At 33.1% G+C, this 20,137-nt stretch overlaps 2 protein-coding genes across 3 annotated transcripts; both read left to right on the forward strand.

The window, feature by feature from the left end:
* The first annotated feature begins 971 nt into the window (after positions 1 to 971).
* Positions 972 to 4,951, forward strand: LOC144420860 (lactadherin-like). The gene is made up of 5 exons (XM_078110584.1): positions 972 to 1,559; positions 1,821 to 1,862; positions 2,613 to 2,762; positions 3,173 to 3,342; positions 3,630 to 4,951. The coding sequence occupies exons 1-5, from the start codon at positions 1,310 to 1,312 to the stop codon at positions 3,783 to 3,785; spliced, it is 768 nt and encodes a 255-aa protein (XP_077966710.1). The 5' UTR covers positions 972 to 1,309; the 3' UTR covers positions 3,786 to 4,951.
* Positions 4,952 to 8,426: 3,475 nt separating this feature from the next.
* Positions 8,427 to 19,558, forward strand: LOC120342011 (choline/ethanolamine kinase-like). Of its 2 annotated transcripts, none has more exons than XM_039410658.2 (13): positions 8,427 to 8,648; positions 9,479 to 9,578; positions 10,085 to 10,183; positions 10,638 to 10,749; positions 11,175 to 11,288; positions 11,720 to 11,853; positions 12,011 to 12,115; positions 13,079 to 13,137; positions 13,962 to 14,037; positions 14,845 to 14,953; positions 15,748 to 15,854; positions 16,422 to 16,503; positions 17,524 to 19,558. In XM_039410658.2, the coding sequence occupies exons 1-13, from the start codon at positions 8,528 to 8,530 to the stop codon at positions 17,578 to 17,580; spliced, it is 1,275 nt and encodes a 424-aa protein (XP_039266592.2). In that variant the 5' UTR covers positions 8,427 to 8,527; the 3' UTR covers positions 17,581 to 19,558. The 2 variants fall into 2 exon arrangements, with proteins under 2 accessions (XP_039266592.2, XP_039266593.2); XM_039410659.2 differs by lacking the exon at positions 8,427 to 8,648 and adding an exon at positions 8,982 to 9,109.
* The last annotated feature ends 579 nt before the right edge of the window (positions 19,559 to 20,137 follow it).

Here is a 20,137-nt window from a genome sequence, read left to right on the forward strand (position 1 = left end):
GTTCACGTTATCCGTTCAAATAAAATTTATCCCCATCTTTAACGTGTTTCAACCTCTATAATCTAATATGTCCTGTAACATTCTTTGTTCTGTCATTTTGCCATGTCATAGAAAGTTGCATTATCCGAGTTCTTCAATCCATTTGATTTTTAGCTTCTTCCTAAGCGATAATTTGATTTAATGAAACTTTAATATTAATACTGGAGTAAGGAAAAAGTACGCATTTATTTTGTTTAAAATTTTGATACTCATGAAGTATGCGTACCAAGATGACGAACACCGGAACGTAGTAAGTGTACCAGGTTAGGTCCAGGCCATAATTTGATTCCAATTTTCCTTATTTTAGTTCTATTACGAGTTCGGGGACTAGTAATTGTACCTAACATTATGGGTAAAACCTGTACACATACTACGTTCCGGTGTACGCCATCTTGGTACGCATACTTCAGGAGAACCGATTTTTTTTCTAATCGATGTAAGACATAACATGTACATAATTGTATTTCGTTTTTTTTTTTTTCAATTCATATCGTGCACCTGGTTTAATTTATTTGCCATATTTGACAGATTTGCCTAGCAGATTTTTTTAAATTGAACTTTCATCAATGCATAATAAAACCAAACAAGTCCGGAATAATTTTGATTATTATTTGCTGTATTGTATTAGGAAGTTTGATACTTAAATTACCTCAATGAATGTCTTTACGAGAATATATTGCGCTTACAAAGCGAATGAAATATATTTTAGGGCAAAATATCCAGTACATAAGATTGAGACAAAACAAAAATCTTTTTAATTCTTGACACTTGATTTGAACTTTTACAAAAAGCAATAATTATTCCCCCCTAAAAATGTGGAATTCCCCATTGCTCTTCATTGGCAAACCATCCGGTATTCATCTCCTTATGCATTTTCAATTTTTTGCGAATTTACAAATACAGATCACGCGACATTGCACAAGACTGGAACATTATACATCATTGCAGCTACCTGCTTCAACATTCTCACGTTACAAGAAGTTCCCGCTCTTTAGGATGTGTTTCTGAAATTTTATCCGACTCGGGGAGTGTTTTTTCTATCCAATTTTAGTGAAGCGAATAGGCTTCAACACCGTGTATTAGAGCGAGCTGCTATATATCAAAATAAATGTAATTCAAGAAAATAAGTTTTTTTTTTGGAACCACGCGTTCAAAAATGTCTTTTCAGGCCAATGTTTTATGCTCGAACGTCTGTATATATTTCCGTTGCACCCAGTTTTCAATTTCGTTTGGTATTAGCTGTAGCTTACTGTTGTTATAAAGTTTAAATATGAAGTTTATTTTAACTCTCGCTATTGTCTCCGCTATTGCCTTTGAAATATCTTGCGACATTCCCAATGTTTTTGAGTTTTGCTCTGCGTTAATGTCCGACAGGCAAACATCGTGTGACAGAAGCACGTGTCAAGGAATCCCTGGCAAACGAGGGCCAGAGGGGCCAAGAGGTTTAATAGGATTAAAGGGCGATACTGGTGCGGCTGGTTCGCCAAGAGAGCTAGAAGAAAAAGTAAAACGGATTGAAGGTATTTTCGTTAAAGATTGTGAACAGAACGTTGGTGTTAAAAGCAAGAGATTTATAATAAGAAATCACAATATTACACAGCTCGTTTAGATTTATTCATTTTTAGAATTATTAATTATGAGTCACCTAGTATTCAATTCACATACATTACATTACAGTCATTTTTTCTGATATTTGTTGATATATCTGTGTTTTTCATTTTTTTGCTTCCAAATTTTTGTTTACATAAGTCATGATATATTTACTTAGTTTTATTTTTCAGTTGCTCTGAAAATCCTGTCTTCAAGTATACCAAGCAATCGTAGTAAGTGGAGAAATATAAAGGTTCATTTCAAAGAAAATTTTCTTAAATCAACGTCACGAGCACTCACATAAACAAAAGCGATGTTGATCTCTGACCGAAGTTACGAGTCACTAAAGTGCCAAGAGAATGTAGAGAGTGTAGAATAGCGCGTTAAAAAACACCGATTGGAACGAGACTTGAAGAAGTCCATGTTAAAACGACCAGGACAGGAGCTAGCGGGTAGTAAGGCTGGGCAATTCTCGAATACCTGATGAATTCACAATCGAGTCGAATATTTTTTTCGAATAAAATTGTATGTAACTTTCTTATTGTATTAGGTCCTCAAGACATATAAATCACTGAAAGCATACAATACATCACTCAGGCAGATTGCTGAGCGGTCACACACAATAAAAAACACATTTTCATTAATAACTCACTACAGAAAAGAGTCATATGTCAGAATTACATTGAAAAAATATGGCTTCAATAAAAAAAAAATTGAGAACTTCACTCGACCATTGGTGAAAAAAAAAGATGGCGGCGATTCGAAATTTTGCTCTGAACCGATTCGAATAATTTACTGTAAGATTCAAAATGCCCAGCCCTAGAGTGTAGTGAATTCCAAATAGCCAAAGTTCATGAAAAAAAAAAAAATTGGGCGTCAAATTTTTCGTCTTGTAGCGAAATGGCTGTAAACGATTGAGAGCTTATATGCTTCTTGGTATGAAACTCGTGAAGCGCGAAATAATAGTTTTCATTTGTTAACAGTCAATGTTTGTGCGATGGGCATGAAATCACGTGCTATACCCGACTCCGCCATCAGCGTGTCGTCTGAACATACTAGAGAATACAATGGGAGACATGGAAGGTTGGACGAAACGGCGGATCATTCATATGGCGTTTGGCATGCTGTAGCAGGTGAGTAACAAATACTAGAGTTTCAATGTACATTTTCACATAGATAAGAGTAAATTTATTGATTGCTCATCGTGTATACTCCCGACGACAAACAAGAAACAAGCCGGTTTCCAAAATAAGATTGAGTAGTGTCCGTTTAAACGATAGATATGCCCGCGATGCGCGAATGAAGTGTATTTTCATTCATTTTTCATTTGTTAAAAAAAAAATAGGAGACGAGTTAATTGCAAGACGGGAATCATAGAATATTCATTTGCAAAAGAATGAAAGATAACAATAACATTTTCCGAATGTATTTTCATCTGTTTGGTCTAGAAATAAATAAATCATGCGTTCAAATTGTTATCTATATTTAAAAAATATTCCGCTGCAACAAAAAAATTCCGAAAACATTTTAATATTATTTTTAGGTCTAATTGACGAATGGTTCCAAGTTGATTTTGGTGTCAAAAAATCTGTAGCCGGAGTTGTTTCTCAAGGACGCCCAGCATGTTGCAGCCAATGGGTAACATCGTACAAAGTAGAAATCGCAAATTCAACAGATATGTTTGAGCCGGTTACTGAAAATGGCGCTGTCAAGGTGAGCTATTGGGGCTTGTTTGGTATGAAGCACTACGCCATAGTAATGCACTATTAGCGTGCAATGCGCCACGATATTGTTTACTCTTTGAACTTCTAAATATTTTGTTGAGTTCGAAATATTTCTAACCAAGCTTTGCTCAGGGGGGCAGGATAATTGTTTTAATTGTGGTATAAATGATAGTAAGATAAAACAAAAATATCTGTATTATTAAAGTTTTTGCTTCATTATATGAAGACTTTGATAACTAGATTAACAAAATCAAATTGACACATTTTTTCGTTCAGATATTCAATGCGAATGAAGATGGCGACACAAAGGTTACGAACATATTTCCGACTCAAATAACATGTCGATACATCAGAATCTATCCACAGGCATGGAATGGCAGGATTGCAATGAGATTGGAATTTATTCGTGGAGAATGTTTCGATTTGTACTGATGAAAATTTGGGGGTAACTCCAAAATTTAATACGACAGTGCCATTCTTACCCCAAAAATACATTAACGCTTCATGTGCTACTACAATTACGTGTAGTCAAAATTGCGAAAAAACGAGGGAACTTTCATAGCGAATAACATCATTTGTGAAATAACAATACTTCTGTCAAATTGGAGAGCAGATATCCTGGCATACGTATAGTATTTTTTCTTACAAAAGCGATTTGGTGATTTTTTTTTTCCAAAATGGTATAATGGCATTGGCGACCCGTTTTCTTATGTCTTGGAAATCATATATAATAATTAATAATTAGAAGCATCTGCAATAATTAAATTTAGTCATTAATCTGGATCAGCGTTGTAGGTGTCGCTGCTTGAAGACCTTTCGACGTTCCTCGCGACTCCTGTCACACAATTGAAGTCAGTCTTTTTTTGTTTGCTTTATATTTGCCATATTTCTCGTAATGTATTTATATTGTGTTGTCAAATAAATGATGCTTTATTGATTGATTGATTACCACCGTTTTATTATAAATATATGGCGCTCTCGTAGTATGTACACCAAGATGGCATACACCGGAACGTAGTAGGTTTACCAGGTTAGGACATCATTTTATTCTAATTTCCCTTATTTTAGTTCTATTACGAGTTCGGGGACTAGCCAAATGACTCCTGTAGTATTTGTACCTGAAATCATGGCCTAACCCTAACCTGTTAAACAAACTACGTCCTGGTGTCTTCCGTCTTGGTTCACTACATGAGTATCAAATATATTTGCAAAATCTAAGTTCTTCCAAATAACAGAACCATCAATGAAATGCTTATATAAGCGATGATTTTTACAGTAAATACTTCCGTTTCCCGTAATGCCTAGTCAGTTCCTTGGTCATTTTGAAATATTTGTTCAAATATAAAAAACAAAGTTGCCGAATCGATGCAGCCTGACGGAATTGAAATCCAAGATATTTTCGTTTTTTGCTTGGAACATGAATAGTACAATATTAAACACGATAGTGGGTTTATGTGAAAGCATTTATTGAATCATTCATTATTTTATTATTTCCAATCTGGTATTCATTTTAATTAAGTTACTTCGCAATTGCTGAATTTTATTTTTGTCTTTGTCGTTGTATTTTATTTCATGAATCATAATACAAAATCATCGTGTACAAATGAAGTGAGAGAGTTTTTTTTTCAAAAAACAGTCGTCGCGATAATAACAAAATAACGAGTTAGTTTGTTATTGAGTAATAGATGAATTGGATTGCGTCACAGCTCTAGTACAGTGTTCTGTGTTTTAGGACTTAGCTGTTTCAATAAACGAATTCGTTCACAATTATACATGCATACGCCTTCTAATAAATTGCATACAAATGGAAACAGGCAAAGTAATTCAGTGATTAAACAAATAGATCAGATTAGAGAATTAAGCGCCCACACTTACAGTCGTAATCGTGGGCACGGACTGTGAGATCCATGACCACGATGGTAATACATATCTGCATAAATACCTATTTTTAATACCTTCCATGCAAATACAATTTGGATTCGTAATCAACTATTGAATTCAATTGCTATTTTATCAGCGCTTAATATTATAGAAAAGGGTTACTCATGTAGTATGGGAACCAAGATGGAGGACACCGGAACGTAGTATGTGCACCAGATTAGGCCAAAATTTCAGGTACAAATACTATGGGAGTCACGTGGCTAGTCCCCGAACTCGTAATAGAACTAAAATAAGGAAAATTGGAATAAAATTATGGTCCAACCCTAACCTGGTACACATACTACGTTCCGGTGTCCGCCATCTTGGTTCACATACTATGGGAGCTACAAAAAAAGCTATGATCACAATATGCGTCAATTCAATTTTTGAATGTCTTCAAATTTTAGGCTATTTGGATTTTGTTTTGAATGATCTTTTAAAAAATAAAGTATTAATAGTATAGTTTATTTAGTATAGAAATTTTGAAAAAATTATCTGCCAAAAGTCTCGACCAATATGTATTGGTGCTCAGTTGCTGGAAACGGCAATTAAAAAGACAAAACAAATGACGTTCTAGATAACACATTTGAACACAGTAAACTTGGGAATAAAATATACATTCATTTTTATTATTGCGTCAGAGACAGCGACAATGCTTTTCGAGATTCGTACTGGAGTCTACTCCCTTTGCACAGTGAACGCTTCACGAAGTATCATAATCGTGACTCCTGTCATTTATAAAGTTACGGATGAGGCTGATTGACATAATCAACATAACTGAACGTGAATAAACGCTAGTGACTGAATGCAGTGGTGTATCTACGGAAAATTACGGCCATGGCAAAATTTGAAAATGCGCCCATCTTGATATTTGGTTGACAATTCATAGTGACTGTTATAATGAAATGAGATACTTGTACGTTATTATTTAAGTAGAATACGAGTTTAAATTATTACCAATTTGAAAATATTTTATCAAAACATTTTAGAATAAAACTTTACACCGTTTTTTACCCCTGGCACGAGCCATGGCTGCCACACCTCAGATACGCCACTGTCTGAAAGATAGATATGTTGAAAAATAATCATGACTTAGACAGAGGATATGAATAAAAAAACGTGACACATTTGAGACTGTTAATTTAAACTTAAACATACGTGAACACACAGATTGATTACTGCCAATTGAGAGCTTAGTTTCAGCTCGCACAAATTGTTCAGAAATTACCATGAACGATGGATACGTAGGTTAGATACATAGATACATGGGTGGTTTGAAGATGTAGATTGTAGATTTTAGTAAAAAAAACACTTCATCTGTCCTAATTGGTCATTTATGAAACAATATGTATAAATGAAGAATAATTGCTTTTCCCGATTAAATTAAAATTCGTTTTTTTTAAATTTAATCAATATTGAGTTCTCACGAAATGGAAGTTTCGAATACTATCAATCGCTATGAATACAGAATTATGGACATGGTGTGGTATGGATATCACCCTCGCATACATGGATAGCGTCACAACTAAAGTTTGTTTTTATTTTGAATCATCCATACTATCTTCAAAAGAAGATTGACTAATTTTCAGCAATTTTCTTAGTGCAAGTTCGGTTTTCGAGAGATTCGAATCAGCCTCTTCTGTATCTTTATTTTGTGAGACTGAATACTATTTAAACTTCGTTTGCAATAATTATTGATGTATTCAGTTTTGGTTAGTTAGACCAGGGGTTCTCAAACTTTTGGTGTTGCGGAGCCCTTGAAAAGGTTGGCTATTATTCACGGAGCCCCAAAAGAAATGTTAAAATTGTTACTTTCCGATTAATCTTCCTGAGTAAGTTAAAAGCACTTTACATAATTTAAATGGTTAATACAAGTAATAAATAAATCTAAGTTTCAATGTTAAATTATATATATTAAAGCTGTAAATTTGACACTTGACAAATATATTAATAAATTAGGGGTCGAATCTTTTCTTTTTTGACACTTTCGGAAGACTTAGCCGGGTATAGCCGCTAATAACGTGCGCGATTGCATTTTGTTACAATTGTCAATTGCTTTCGTCAGCATGGCGTGTTCTTTTACATCTTTACGCCGGTGTTTATTCTTCCTAAAACAAAAATTTCCTTGGGCATATACATGTATTGTTCCACACTGACGACGATAATTGCTTTTTTGTTCTCGTGGAGAATTATGAGTTCAATGTGAAAAACATGTTACCATATTATAATCATCGACGACGAGATGCTAAAAATAATAATTAATAAAAAGGTAATTCCGCAGCTCAAATTTCCTGATTGAAAAACGACATTCTAAAATATTAAAACCTAAAATTGAATATCACACTATAATTTTGGTTTCAGCAGACTCACGTCAGATTAAAAACGCTTTTATAGGCATTGTAAATCGCAAAATTTGGTGTTATGTTAGGTTTTCTTTGGTTATTCATCGTAGTACCTGTAACTGCGAAATCGAAACACAGTCAATTGTGCGTGCGCTGTGCCTTTCTTCACTCTGAAACTACTGGTGGAGCCGCATGCAATAAAATAAATTTTTATCAATCGTAATTTGCCCAGACCCTATGATTTTTTTAAACGGCGATATCTTGCTTAAAAATAATCTCGAGTGCAAAAGAACAAATCAAGTTTGATAAATCCCAAGATCGCAAAAATACGACCTTATTTATAGCTGGCATTTTATCACGGATTTTGTGTTATTTCAGAATAGTATTCTTTCATTTTAGTAATCGGTAATTTCCGATTATACCCCCCCCCCTCCTCCTCTTAAAAATCCTGGCTGCGTTGCAGCTTATAAATAATGTCATTTTTTAATTCCTCCTCTTTGCCATATTTCGAGGCTATTTTGTTGACAAATTCTATCAAAGCTGTTGTTGCTTCTTTTTAGAGCAGTTACAAAATTAGCCAAATCAGTATTTTGAAAAGTAATAGAATAGCTCGCGGAGCCCCTGGGTTTCTCTCGCGGAGCCCTGGGGCTCCGTACGGAGCACTTTGAGAACCTATGAGTTAGAGGGCAATTTTAGAATTTGATAGCATTTACAATTAACGCAAGGAAAAGTTAGAATACATTTTTGTAATATATTCTAGAACAAACCCCATTTGTATAAAATATACATTTTTATAAATGTCAGTTCATACAAAAGATACCTAAACTCAACTTAAAATTAACATAATTTAAATATTCATATAATATTAGCATTGAAATTTTATGGTTCATCGATTGTTATTGTGGGTGTGTGATGGGAGGTTTCTCACGGCGGATTCTCCCCTGCATTCAGGCGAACTCAGCTAGTTTATTGTTTGGACATTTTGGCCCGAAGTTAAAATTGCCATCACGAGTGATATCTGGTACTTTTTTCGGTAAGAACATTTTTATTTTATATACTACGTGATTCCCAAACTCATTGATGTATCAACTTTCTAGATTAGTCATAAAGCAGTTCACGGTCTTTGTTTCCAAACATTTAAGATTTACATATCGATCGCAGAACACTTTTTTCAGTTTTTCTAGATTTGTATGTTTGCATATATTGGGTATTCGTCTATCTATACGTTAGAAGCAACCCTCACGATCGTCTGAAGGCCAACTCTTAAAAATATGTGTCATTCTTTTCGTCCATGTTGTGGCAGTGTGGTGCAACGTGTTTTCAGAATTTTCTATTTACCGTACTCTTTCCCCTAAAATATTTCGGTATTTTGATTCTGTGATTCCGGGTTCAAAGTCTACTGTTGTGTTGTCACGAGTGGATTAGGCGACAGCTACGGCCATACTGTGGGCACAGTTTTTCCTTTTTTTAAACTTACCCTCTCACTGTAGTCAGGTAGCGGACATTGTTATTTTTAAACATTGCTTGAGACTACCTCACATTATGTATTGTTATAGTGATAAAGCAAAATGAATACAGGAATGCTCCTATATCTGTATATAGTGTTAAACACTCATACAGTACTGCAGTAATACTAATACAGTAATAGTTCTGTTACGGGCTGTTGGCAGGTTGAGCTGTACATACTTATGTACTTTTTTAATAACACACTATCAGGGTAATATTTGCCCCTTCCAGCCTTTGCTTGAGCTCATTAGTCCAATGTTCCACGTCATCTTGAGCAGTTTGACAAGTGAACTCAGGCTACTGAAGCATTTCATTAATCATTAATTAAAATTATCTTTTATTACTTTGCAAACTCAGATAAGAATTGCCGAATCGCATATTATAAAATCGCCAGCATGGCAGAAATGTTGTTAAAACGTAAACCACCGAAGAATGAAGTAGTCATGGATGAGGAGAAGTGAGTCTTAAGTTAATTTATTGATGGAATGTGCCATTGAGTAATTATTCACATTTTGGCATTTTATGATTCGCATTCCAACACCACTGGAATGATACATGATATAAATACAAAAATAAGAGACTATTTCGAGCAACAATGAAGTGCCACTGCTGTTACCTCTTTGATTTTATGAAAAATCGGTTTTCTTCAGTTCTGGGTATCTAATAATCTTAACTTATCCTACCCTATGACAAACAGAATCAAAACAGATCAGAAAATTGTTGTTTGGTGTTTGGCATTAACAAATTAGCGGCTGGCCAATAATGGAATTGTACCTTGTATTCTATTATCGTATTTTGCAATCTATGTATTTCACTGAAAGTGTTATTGTCAGATTAATCCAAATATTGTGTTTTTTCTTATAATTTTGATCATATATAACATGTTTTACAAACATATTAAAGATTGTCATCTGTCCTACATCTGGAATATGGGATCAAATAACTCAATGACTCTTTTTATAGAATGGAAGTTCATGATCGTGCATATAAATTATGCAAGGAATATCTCGGCGGAAAATGGTCAGAGTTAAAAAAGAATGAATTTCAATTAAGTGTTCTTGGGTGAGTATGGCTGGATTATTACTGTATTATATGACCACCAATATCATTCTGAATATTATGCCATCACAAAAGCAGTGACAGTGCTTCTTCATAATTTTTTTTTATAAGAATTTGCTCTAGGCATGGTCGTGTACATTCACTCAGAAGGGAATGAGACCAATTTCTTAGGAAATTTAAGAGTGAAATTTCTAGAGGTACTGAAACCATATAAGAGATCAGTTTTTGTTTTGAGGGAAGTAGCTACGAAGTTGTGAATTTCACACAACTTAAGCTCCATGAAAAACTCTTGGCATAAAAAAAAATTTGTCTTTGATAATCAGAGTTTATCTACTTTTGGATTTCAGTTTGATAAAACAACATTCCTTCTCTTGTTAAAATATTTTAACTGTTGATCAGACTTGCGTGTTTTTGTAAAAATTTCGAGAAATGAAAATACATTTCTATTCATTTATAGAGGAGGTCTCACAAACAAGTTATTCATTTGTCAAATTCCAAAAGAGATTCGAGATTCAAACTCAAAAGTACCACACACTATTCTTCTACGACTGTATGGATTAATTATTCAGGTCAGTTTTCTGATTTTTTTTGCGTAAGTAATTAAACATACAAACAAGCATCATAGTTAGTTGGTTTCAGCTTATGTTTTGGCTATTTTACTTTCAGTCATCAATAATTTACTGAGGTAATTTTAGAGTGATTTCTATATTATTCAATTCAATATTAGAATTGAAATGTGATGTTTTTTTTGCAGCATAGTAATGAATCTTTAGTGAAACTGAAATAAAATTATGGATGCTTTTATCGATAAAATATCTGACAAACTTACCGTAGTCCTATGCATCTAAATATTGGAACTGGGGAGATTGTATTGAAATAAAACTTCGTTCTCCTTCGAAATAGAAAATCTCCAAAAAAATTTATCACCAACTTTGAATTTCTGTTTAACCAATATTTTTTATCTCGATTTTTTAAATTTGTATTTTATATTTAGGATTTTGTTGCTCAGATTCAAGAAAGTGTTGTATTTTCAATATTGTCAGAGCGTGGTGTTGGACCTCACTTATATGCCGTGTTCCCCGGTGGCAGATTAGAAGAATATTTACCGGTAGGAGTTTTATCCATTTCTGACGAATTGGTGAAATTGAATATGCTGAGTTGAGTTAAGCTCACAGATTCTCATGTCATGCTATAGTTTCTTCGAAAATATGTAATGACGAATGAGATTATTGTAGTCTTGTCGATAGTTGCTTGTGACTCAACTTTTATTCTTACTTAGATTCTTACTTACCTATGAGGTCTTGTGATTTTACCTTGAATGACTATTTATAAAAATTCTAATGTTTTTTTTATTGCAAAATTTATTACAGATTTTACTTTTTTGGGGGGGAAAATACTTTTCAGGAAACTATAAAATGTAACCATGTTGTTTTGTTAAAACGAGAATTAATGTTTAACAATTCCCAAAGTAAATCTGAATAGTTTGATGGAGAATATGAAACTATCAAATCTAACTTTATATTTTACATTAATTTTTAGTGTCAAACGCTAATGACCAAAGATCTTCATGATCAAGCATTATCTCGACATATCGCCAAACAAATGGCAATTTATCATAAACTAGTGATGCCGGTGAAGAAAGAACCAACATGTATCATGAGCAGACTCCAATTGTAAGTTTATCCCTTTTTTGAGCTGGTTTTTATAATACTAATTTAATGAAACTTTATTCGGTACTTTGTTGTAGTAATAGTAATATTTTAGTATGTTTTTTTAATTATATCTTAAAATTTACCCATTGAATTGCTAAGGAAAATATTTTAATTTCAGGTACTATGAAACTGCTGTACATATGAAATTTGATGATCATAATAATACAAAACTACTAAATTTATTGAGAGAATATGATCTTGAGAACGAACTGAAATACATAAAGTAAGTTGAAGAACATGCTTGCCATTGCACCTCTGATTACCCTGCGTAGGCCGCTGGTCCGAATACTGTGAGAGATAATTAGGCGTTCCAGAAGTGTGTGTACCAATATGGATGTAACTAATTTTGTTCGCCTACTCTACATCAAGTTGTGTGAAGGGACTGATTACTATGGGCTAGAGAGCAGGATTACATTCACTTGGGTAGGCCTAACACAGAACTCAGTTCTCGAACTCCTAATAAAACAAAATAAGGAAAATTAGAGTAAAATTATGGCTTAACTCTAACCTGGTACATACACTACGGGAGTACCGATAATTATGTGTGACTCTCGCTGGACTTCTCACTGCCGTAGGGTAGTTTTCCTCTCCCCTGCGATAAATATCTAAACCCTATCCTAATACCATATTCGACATTGCCTGATAAACGGACGTGAGGTCTTGGCACACTATTGATTGGGCCGTCTAATCAGCTTTCCCCTTCCCTGGGATAAACCTAAAAATCCTATACTAACTATTTGTGAATGATTACATTGTATATATTTACTATACTTACTTCTAATTGTCTCTGAAGGGAGTCTTAGTGTAAATAAGTGGAGGATGAACCTCTGTTTATCTATATTGTAATTAATGTAATGCTGATGCTATATGTAGCTCTTATCAGTCTAACTTTCCATTTTTCTTCCAGTAATTTTTTAATCATAAGTTGTTGTTAAAATCGCAATCACCTATTGGAGAAATCCTAAAATGAAAAGCCTAGGCCCTAGGGCAATGAACAGCAGTCGGGATTTTTGGCGTAAATTCTGAATGGTGTTATCAATGAACTATTTCTGTTTTTTTTGTCATTTGGCATAGGATGTCTAAATTTGTGAACTTGAAAGGAATTGCTATAATCTTACTTATTAATATTAAATTAAACAATTTTTTTTTTGTCATACGGTAATAAATATCAACATCCATATTTCAGGAAACTTGTGGCGGATACTGATTCACCAGTTGTATTTTGTCATAATGACGTACAAGAAGGTATTTGTAAACCGTTTTTATTCAAATGTTATTGGCAATCATTCCTACATTCATCCAATTGTGTTTTGGATTATTTTAATACAGGAAGTCGATGATAAAAATGTTTTGAAACAAATTTGGGATTGAATGATTTCAAATCACTCCTTATTTAATAAATTTGATTATTTTTTTATGATTATAAAAGTTGTCCAATTTAAAAAAATTATTTTTCAAAATGTGATTTCATTTGTTACAACTTTTTTTTTTGCATAGTTTGCTGCTTTTGATTGAAAATTATATTATTTGTTTATTTTACCAAGTGCATAATATATAAAAAAGATTTCGATTTTGTTAAAATTGAGTTTAAAAAATCAAGTAAAATTTTACTTTCCAAAACTACATTAAAAACCTGATTTGAATTTAATTTGGTGCCATGATAGAAATTGATGTTTTTGAACAATATATTCTAAACTAGTGGTTCTCATACTTTTTAAGTCGCGCCCCTTTTTAGAATTTGTTAAATGATTAGAGATTCTTTATTGTTTAGAGATTGCAATATCCAGAATAAGGCAGGCACGATCAAATCTAACATTTATTTTTAATTAGCCTCACGTCCCCTCAAGAAATTTTCTGCTCCGCTCCACCGTTGAGAACCACTGTTTTAAACACTACATGTGTAGCATGAAAAAAATCGAATATTCGTGTAAAAGTTTAATTGATCTCATTCAAAATTTGTTTCTTTAATTGAAAATGTATAAATGACAAGACATGTATCACGACAACATGTATCAGTCAGGAGTCACGACAACATGCCATTTAAATCACTTTTGAAATAATCGTTACAGGAAATCTCCTTCACATGGACAACACAATGAATCCAGTACAGATGATTGATTTTGAGTATAGCGGATATAATTACAGGTAATTGAGATTTATAGAAACTCAACTCTTTGCCTTTTTATTCACCATTTTATATTTGGTTCATTCTTAACTGCTAATTATGGAGCGGCTACTATACTTTGAAAAGGCTGAAATATTTGCAATTACCCATTGCATAGCTAACTTATTACACCCTGTGTAAGGTTTTTGATTAAATTTGGTTTTTCCAAATTTTTTTATCTGTGATGCCAACATGTTAAGTTCAACTCTTCAACCATTAGGTCATCATGATCACACATTGCACATAGGCTTAGTTATAAGGTTTAGTTTATTTGACATCAAATTTGAAATGCAGCATCTAATCTAATGTCTTCGCCGATTTTGAGAATTTGAAATGTCAGAACTATTGCTTAGTCTATTGTATTTGCTGTTTCTTCTTCTCAGACATTTATTGTAGAGCAAAAAATTTAAGAATATCAACTATATTTTATTGACCATTGAACATAATTAAAATAACTTACTTATGATGCAATTATGAATGGGAACTTTTATTTTATCACCACAAGTCTTACTTGATTTGTGTTATCTCAGCTAATTTATGGTCAAAAGACAACTGCTCGCTTCCCAATAGAGATTGTTCTCAATTTCTTATGACTCTTCAAGTGGTTTAATGTTTGTGCTGAGGAATTTTTTTTTTTACAAGAAAGGAATCAGAAACCTTACAAAATTGATCTGTAGAATGGTATAAAACATAACTACAAGAAAATCTTTATTTGATTTTCAAATAATTGTACATAATGCATGAATGCGACCAATATTTTTATTTAATACTCATGTATATGTTTTAAGGGGATTTGATATTGGAAATCATTTCTGTGAGTGGGCTTATGATTATTCGTATTCAGAATGGCCCTTCTACTTATATAAAGATGAGGACTATCCCACAAAAGAGCAACAGGTAGAGAATTGTTCTGTACAATTTGCAGCAATGTGCATGAATTAATATCCCTGCATATAGCATAAGTACCCTTGTGAGCATTTTTATTATTCTTTAAAAATCTAAGGAGGTAACTTTATACAGCTGTTTATTTTGTGGAACAAAGTCCATTTGCTTGTTTTGCCAGACAGCAGTTTTCTTGGACTTTGTACCTCTTTGGCTCAGTTGTTTGTTTAGTTCTCTCACTTTGATAGGTGCTTGTAATCATAGCAGTATGATGGCTGTATTGTGAAATAACTTGTTTTCCCAATTTTGATTTATTTCTACTTGATACTTTGTAAAGAAACCAAGCCCCTTAATATTTATTGCCATAAATTTGATTTTTTGAAACAATTTGGTAATTAATGGCCGATCAAGTTCAGATGCAGTTATGTTATACCTTCAGAAGTTATTGCAACTGCTAAACATCATGATTTAGCTTCTACATTCACCCTACTAGGTTCAATCAAGTTGTATAATTTGCAAAAAGTACATTGTTTCCATTTTTTATATAGATAGTCTGATTTTGATTGTTGGCCAATTCCTCTTCATCCATCATCTAGGCTTAATCAGGAGTGAAAGTTCATTAAATTTATGAAAAATTGGAAACATTTTATATATATGGACCCATTTTGTTTATCTGTCAATTGTTGAATCTTGAATCCGCAAAAACGATGGCGTAAAACACTTTCTCAAGAACCTTTTTCTCTTTTAAATAGTTTGTAGTCTCGAGTAAGCCTACTATTCATTTATGTTGTTCATGTTCATTTATTCAGATAAACTTTATTCAATCATATATCCGAGAATATTTTTCAACCAACTCATCACATTCACAATCTGATGAAAAGTGGCAAGTCGATTTCATGATCAAAGAAGCAAACAGGTAAACTAGTTTTGATGTTTTATTTTCTGTAGATTCATCTTATAAATATTATTGATATTATAGATATCTATAGATATTATTGCTAGCCTAGGGGTGAGTGTACTGAGCCTAACTAGGTGTAACATATTTTTGGTCAGAATTTCATGCCCAAAATTGGATATTCCCTTAGTATGTGTACCAGGTTAGGGTTAGGCCATAATTGTATTCCAATTTTCCTTATTTTAGTTCTGTTACAAGTTCGGGGACTGTTTGTGTTAGGCAAATGAATATACCCCTTTACACAACTTGATGTAAAGTAGGTGAACGAAATGAGTTACCTTTTGGTACACATACTTCTTGAGCGTGGTAGCGTCTTATCCATCAGAATGCTGCTGTCCATAACTTTGTTTGAAAGCAACACAGAACTGTTTTAGGTAAACTGTGGGTAATCATTGTAAGCAAGTAAACACGAATAACAGTCAAGTTTAGGCACATACAATTTTCAACATTCCTTCCTCCAAAGCTTTTTTATCCATGAGTTATTATAGGCATTTGTAGAATTGATACTAATATTTGACTTCATTTCAGGTTTGCTCTTTTATCTCATTTCTTCTGGGCAATGTGGTCAGTTGTTCAAGCAAAAATGTCAGACATCAGCTTTGGTTATATGGTAAGCTGTTATATTCTTTATTTGGTGCAAAGTTTTAGGAATATAGAGCTAGTTTTAATTTTTAGATGTCGATTAGGCTTACCGTCAGACTCTTGAATTTTTCTAAATTGTATTGAACTCTCTATTTATGTAACACCTTCCTTTGAATTTTATCCTTATTGATGTGAAATGAAATCTAGGCATGTTTATTCATAAACTTGACTCAAATCAGTCCTGAACTTCCGTAATAAGTATTCTATTTTTTCACTATCATGTAAATACACTTTGAACAAGTAAAAACAAACATAAAAATAGAATTTCAGGGTGAAGGGGGCGTGTGAAAAAACAAGCAGCAACACCCGTGATTAAGTCCAACATTGTAAAATTAAAAAAGTTCACAGCAACAACAAGAAAAATCACTCATTACATACAAAAATATGAATCCGATATCTGACTTTCCACGGGGATAGGTAAAGTGACTTTTGAGAAGGTTTTTCTGTGCCAAAAACATGTTTGGTAAAGTTGAATTAAACTTGGATTCCTTGTCACTATCGTATATTCACGTATCTGGAATGATCAACATACCGTGTTTCCCTGAAAATAAACCCTAGTCAATAACGCGAACCTAGTTCCTAAAATAAAACCTAGTCGATAGCAAGAAATCTCTACTACATGTTCTAAATGGTTGACAATCTATTTTTTGCAGATATTTTGAATAAAAACGTGTTATTTATAAGTAAATGGATATCGGTTTTCATATTTTGTTTATTAAAAAATCTTGTTTTTCTCTACTTTCCAATTTTGTTTTTAATAAATGAAAATATAAGATATCTCCCAAAAATTGGGCCCTAGTGTTATTTTTGGGAAGAAAATTGAAATAAGACCCAGTCTTATTTTGGGGGAAACACGGTACATACCCAATTTCAGCTAAAGGCTGTAATTTTACAATATGATTGAGATTGAGCTATTTTCTCATCTTCCCTTGTCAAAGCATCTTCACCTTCATTATTTGAATAGAAAAACTATTTTCTTTCTCGACAGGAGTATGCTCACTCTAGAATGGATCATTATTTTAAACAGAAGGCTGAAATAGAATGAACATCACAAATTTTGACGTCAAACATTTTTCCCAATTTAAATGAATGTTATATGAAAATAGAATGTTACATTTAAAAAGTTTTGAGTAGTTTTTTTGTCAATTATTTGTGGTGGGTTGTATTTTTATGATTTTTAATATGAACTAATATATTTGTGGGTGTTCCAATTTTATTTAATTAATACTGCTTTTCTTCCCTGTTTTTGCCCTCTTTAATACATTGACATAAATAGACTTGTTGTAATGCAAAATTTCATGTATCATTGCAATCATAACTCCTTCTTGCGATTTTACGACTGAGCAGCTCCTGTGCATTCCATCAGAATTAATAGATTTAATCGAATTTTGTGTTGTATTATCGTGATGTTTATGAAGTCAATATTATATCCGTAACGTCCCTTTATAATTTCAATTTTGTTATGAAGTCAGTTTTCAATATATCTTAACCAGATTTGTTGTTTTTTAATCAGTAATTGGTATCGATAAATTCCCTTTGCAATTTTAAAACTTGGGACATCCTATATATAGTATTATGTACAATAAACAATGGAATATTTGAATTTTCAGAATATCTTTATTTTATCATTTCCTATGAACCAGATCATCCACTGCTTGTAACAAATTTTGATGTAACATTTTCATACATTCATATCTTTCTTCATGCTTTGCAATACAGTAGTGGAATTTTTCATAATTCAATTCCACTATTCAACACTTGCCTCTATTCTCACTCATCTCTAAGTATTTTTTAGAATTTCAATTTTGCAGTTTTATGATGTTATGTGACAAAAAATATGTGACTTGAACAACTGCTCAGTGGCCTTTCTTCCTGTTCAAGATTATTTTGACATTTGCGTTTTTTTTAAAGAAATGTATTTGGTTGATTTTTGTTCTATTTTGCATGTTTGTCAACAGATATTGTAGTGGTATCTATTTCATCACAATAACAAGTTCATATATTTTTCTGCTTTCATGTCAGAGTCTGGGAAATCGGGAAAGTGGTCAAAATCTAAAAAAAGATTTAAGACGTGCTGATGCACGTGCCCACTTACCCCGTTCACATCTCATTAGACTGCTCTACGGTAATTGTTGTAATAACCTTGGTAACATAACTTTGTCTAAATGGAACATTCTAGGGCTCACCATGGCAATTGAAAAACTTTCAGGCAATATTTTGAGTTTCTGGTATATTTTTACAATTCTTTGGAAACCTGGATTCTTTCTGCTGCTATTGGTGCAATGAATGCTCGATAGAAGAAGCATTTGCCTCCATCTCCAAAGTGCTCTTCAAAGACAATAATGTATATCATACTTGCTGTAAATGTACAGCCCACTCACATAAATGAATGCCGTTACTCTCAGTGTGAAAAAGTCTAAAAGAACCTGTAACATTTGTATCAATATCCATGACAAAATTATATCTCATTAGAATATCTATCAAATTAAATAGAAGGTATTATTCCAGTTGTGCTACCTTTCATTTTTGCCATAATTTCGTAGCTCCATTCATATTGTTGCTGCCTTTTTTTATTTAGTACTTGACCAGACCAACAATAAAATTCCTTCTTTTGTGCCATCAGTTTAGGATTAACTCCTCTACTGCTTGTAATATAAACTGGTTGGTCCATGGTTTTTAGATATTTGTGCAAATTCTATTCAGAATTCACATTTCTGCATGCAGAATCTGCATTTACTGATTTTGAAAAACTGTATCCCAACCTTTCAAATGCACTGGCGTTTCCATCTCGCTTATGCTTATTATGGCCCGTATTTTAGTAGGTGTTGTAGTGATTCAAATCAGTTTATCATCAACTCTGTCTGAAAATGATTATTCGATTGAGTGTTTTCCCAAGTTGATGAACTAGAAACTGTTCACAATATGAGATCAGATGATTTTTGTGTTCTTAGATGTGCAATTGGTGTAAGTTGTTATTTTCTTGTGCAATTGATGTCCTTTAATAAACACAAACCGCTGTCTAATATTAGTGTTATGAAGTAACATTGTAGTCTAGTCCAGTGAGATATTGAGAAACCAGGTGATGAAAAGTATTTTTACACCTGCCTTCTACCATGACCATTCAGCTCTACGTATTTGCAGTGATAGTTCACCAATAAACGCTATGATGTGGTATGATAGGGTAACCTGTCATAGCGTTTATTGGTGAACTATCATACCATGCTGTATATCTTATGTCCATACCGACAGGATTTTCACATCAGTAAAAAGAGAAATAACTACAGGTAGCAGTTTTAAAATTTGTCGATAATTCGTTCAACTTTGCATGCTACGGTGATATGTCAAGGTTCCTTTGTTTGCATGGCGGTTTGTATTGAAAATGAGGCACTCCCGAAGAATGTAAACTAAGATGGCAAACACTGGAACTTAGTAGGTGTACCAGGTCAGGGTTGGGCGAAAATTTCAGGTACAAATACTACGGGAGCCAACTTGGTTCACACACTCCAACCGAAAATGAACGTTATTGCGGTATGGTACAGAAAGATGTTAGGTGTTTGGTCATGTCACAAAGTGATATAACAACCTCCGACAATGTATCATAT

Source organism: Styela clava, chromosome 3 (genome assembly GCF_964204865.1).
Source record: "Styela clava chromosome 3, kaStyClav1.hap1.2, whole genome shotgun sequence".
NCBI lineage: Eukaryota > Metazoa > Chordata > Ascidiacea > Stolidobranchia > Styelidae > Styela > Styela clava.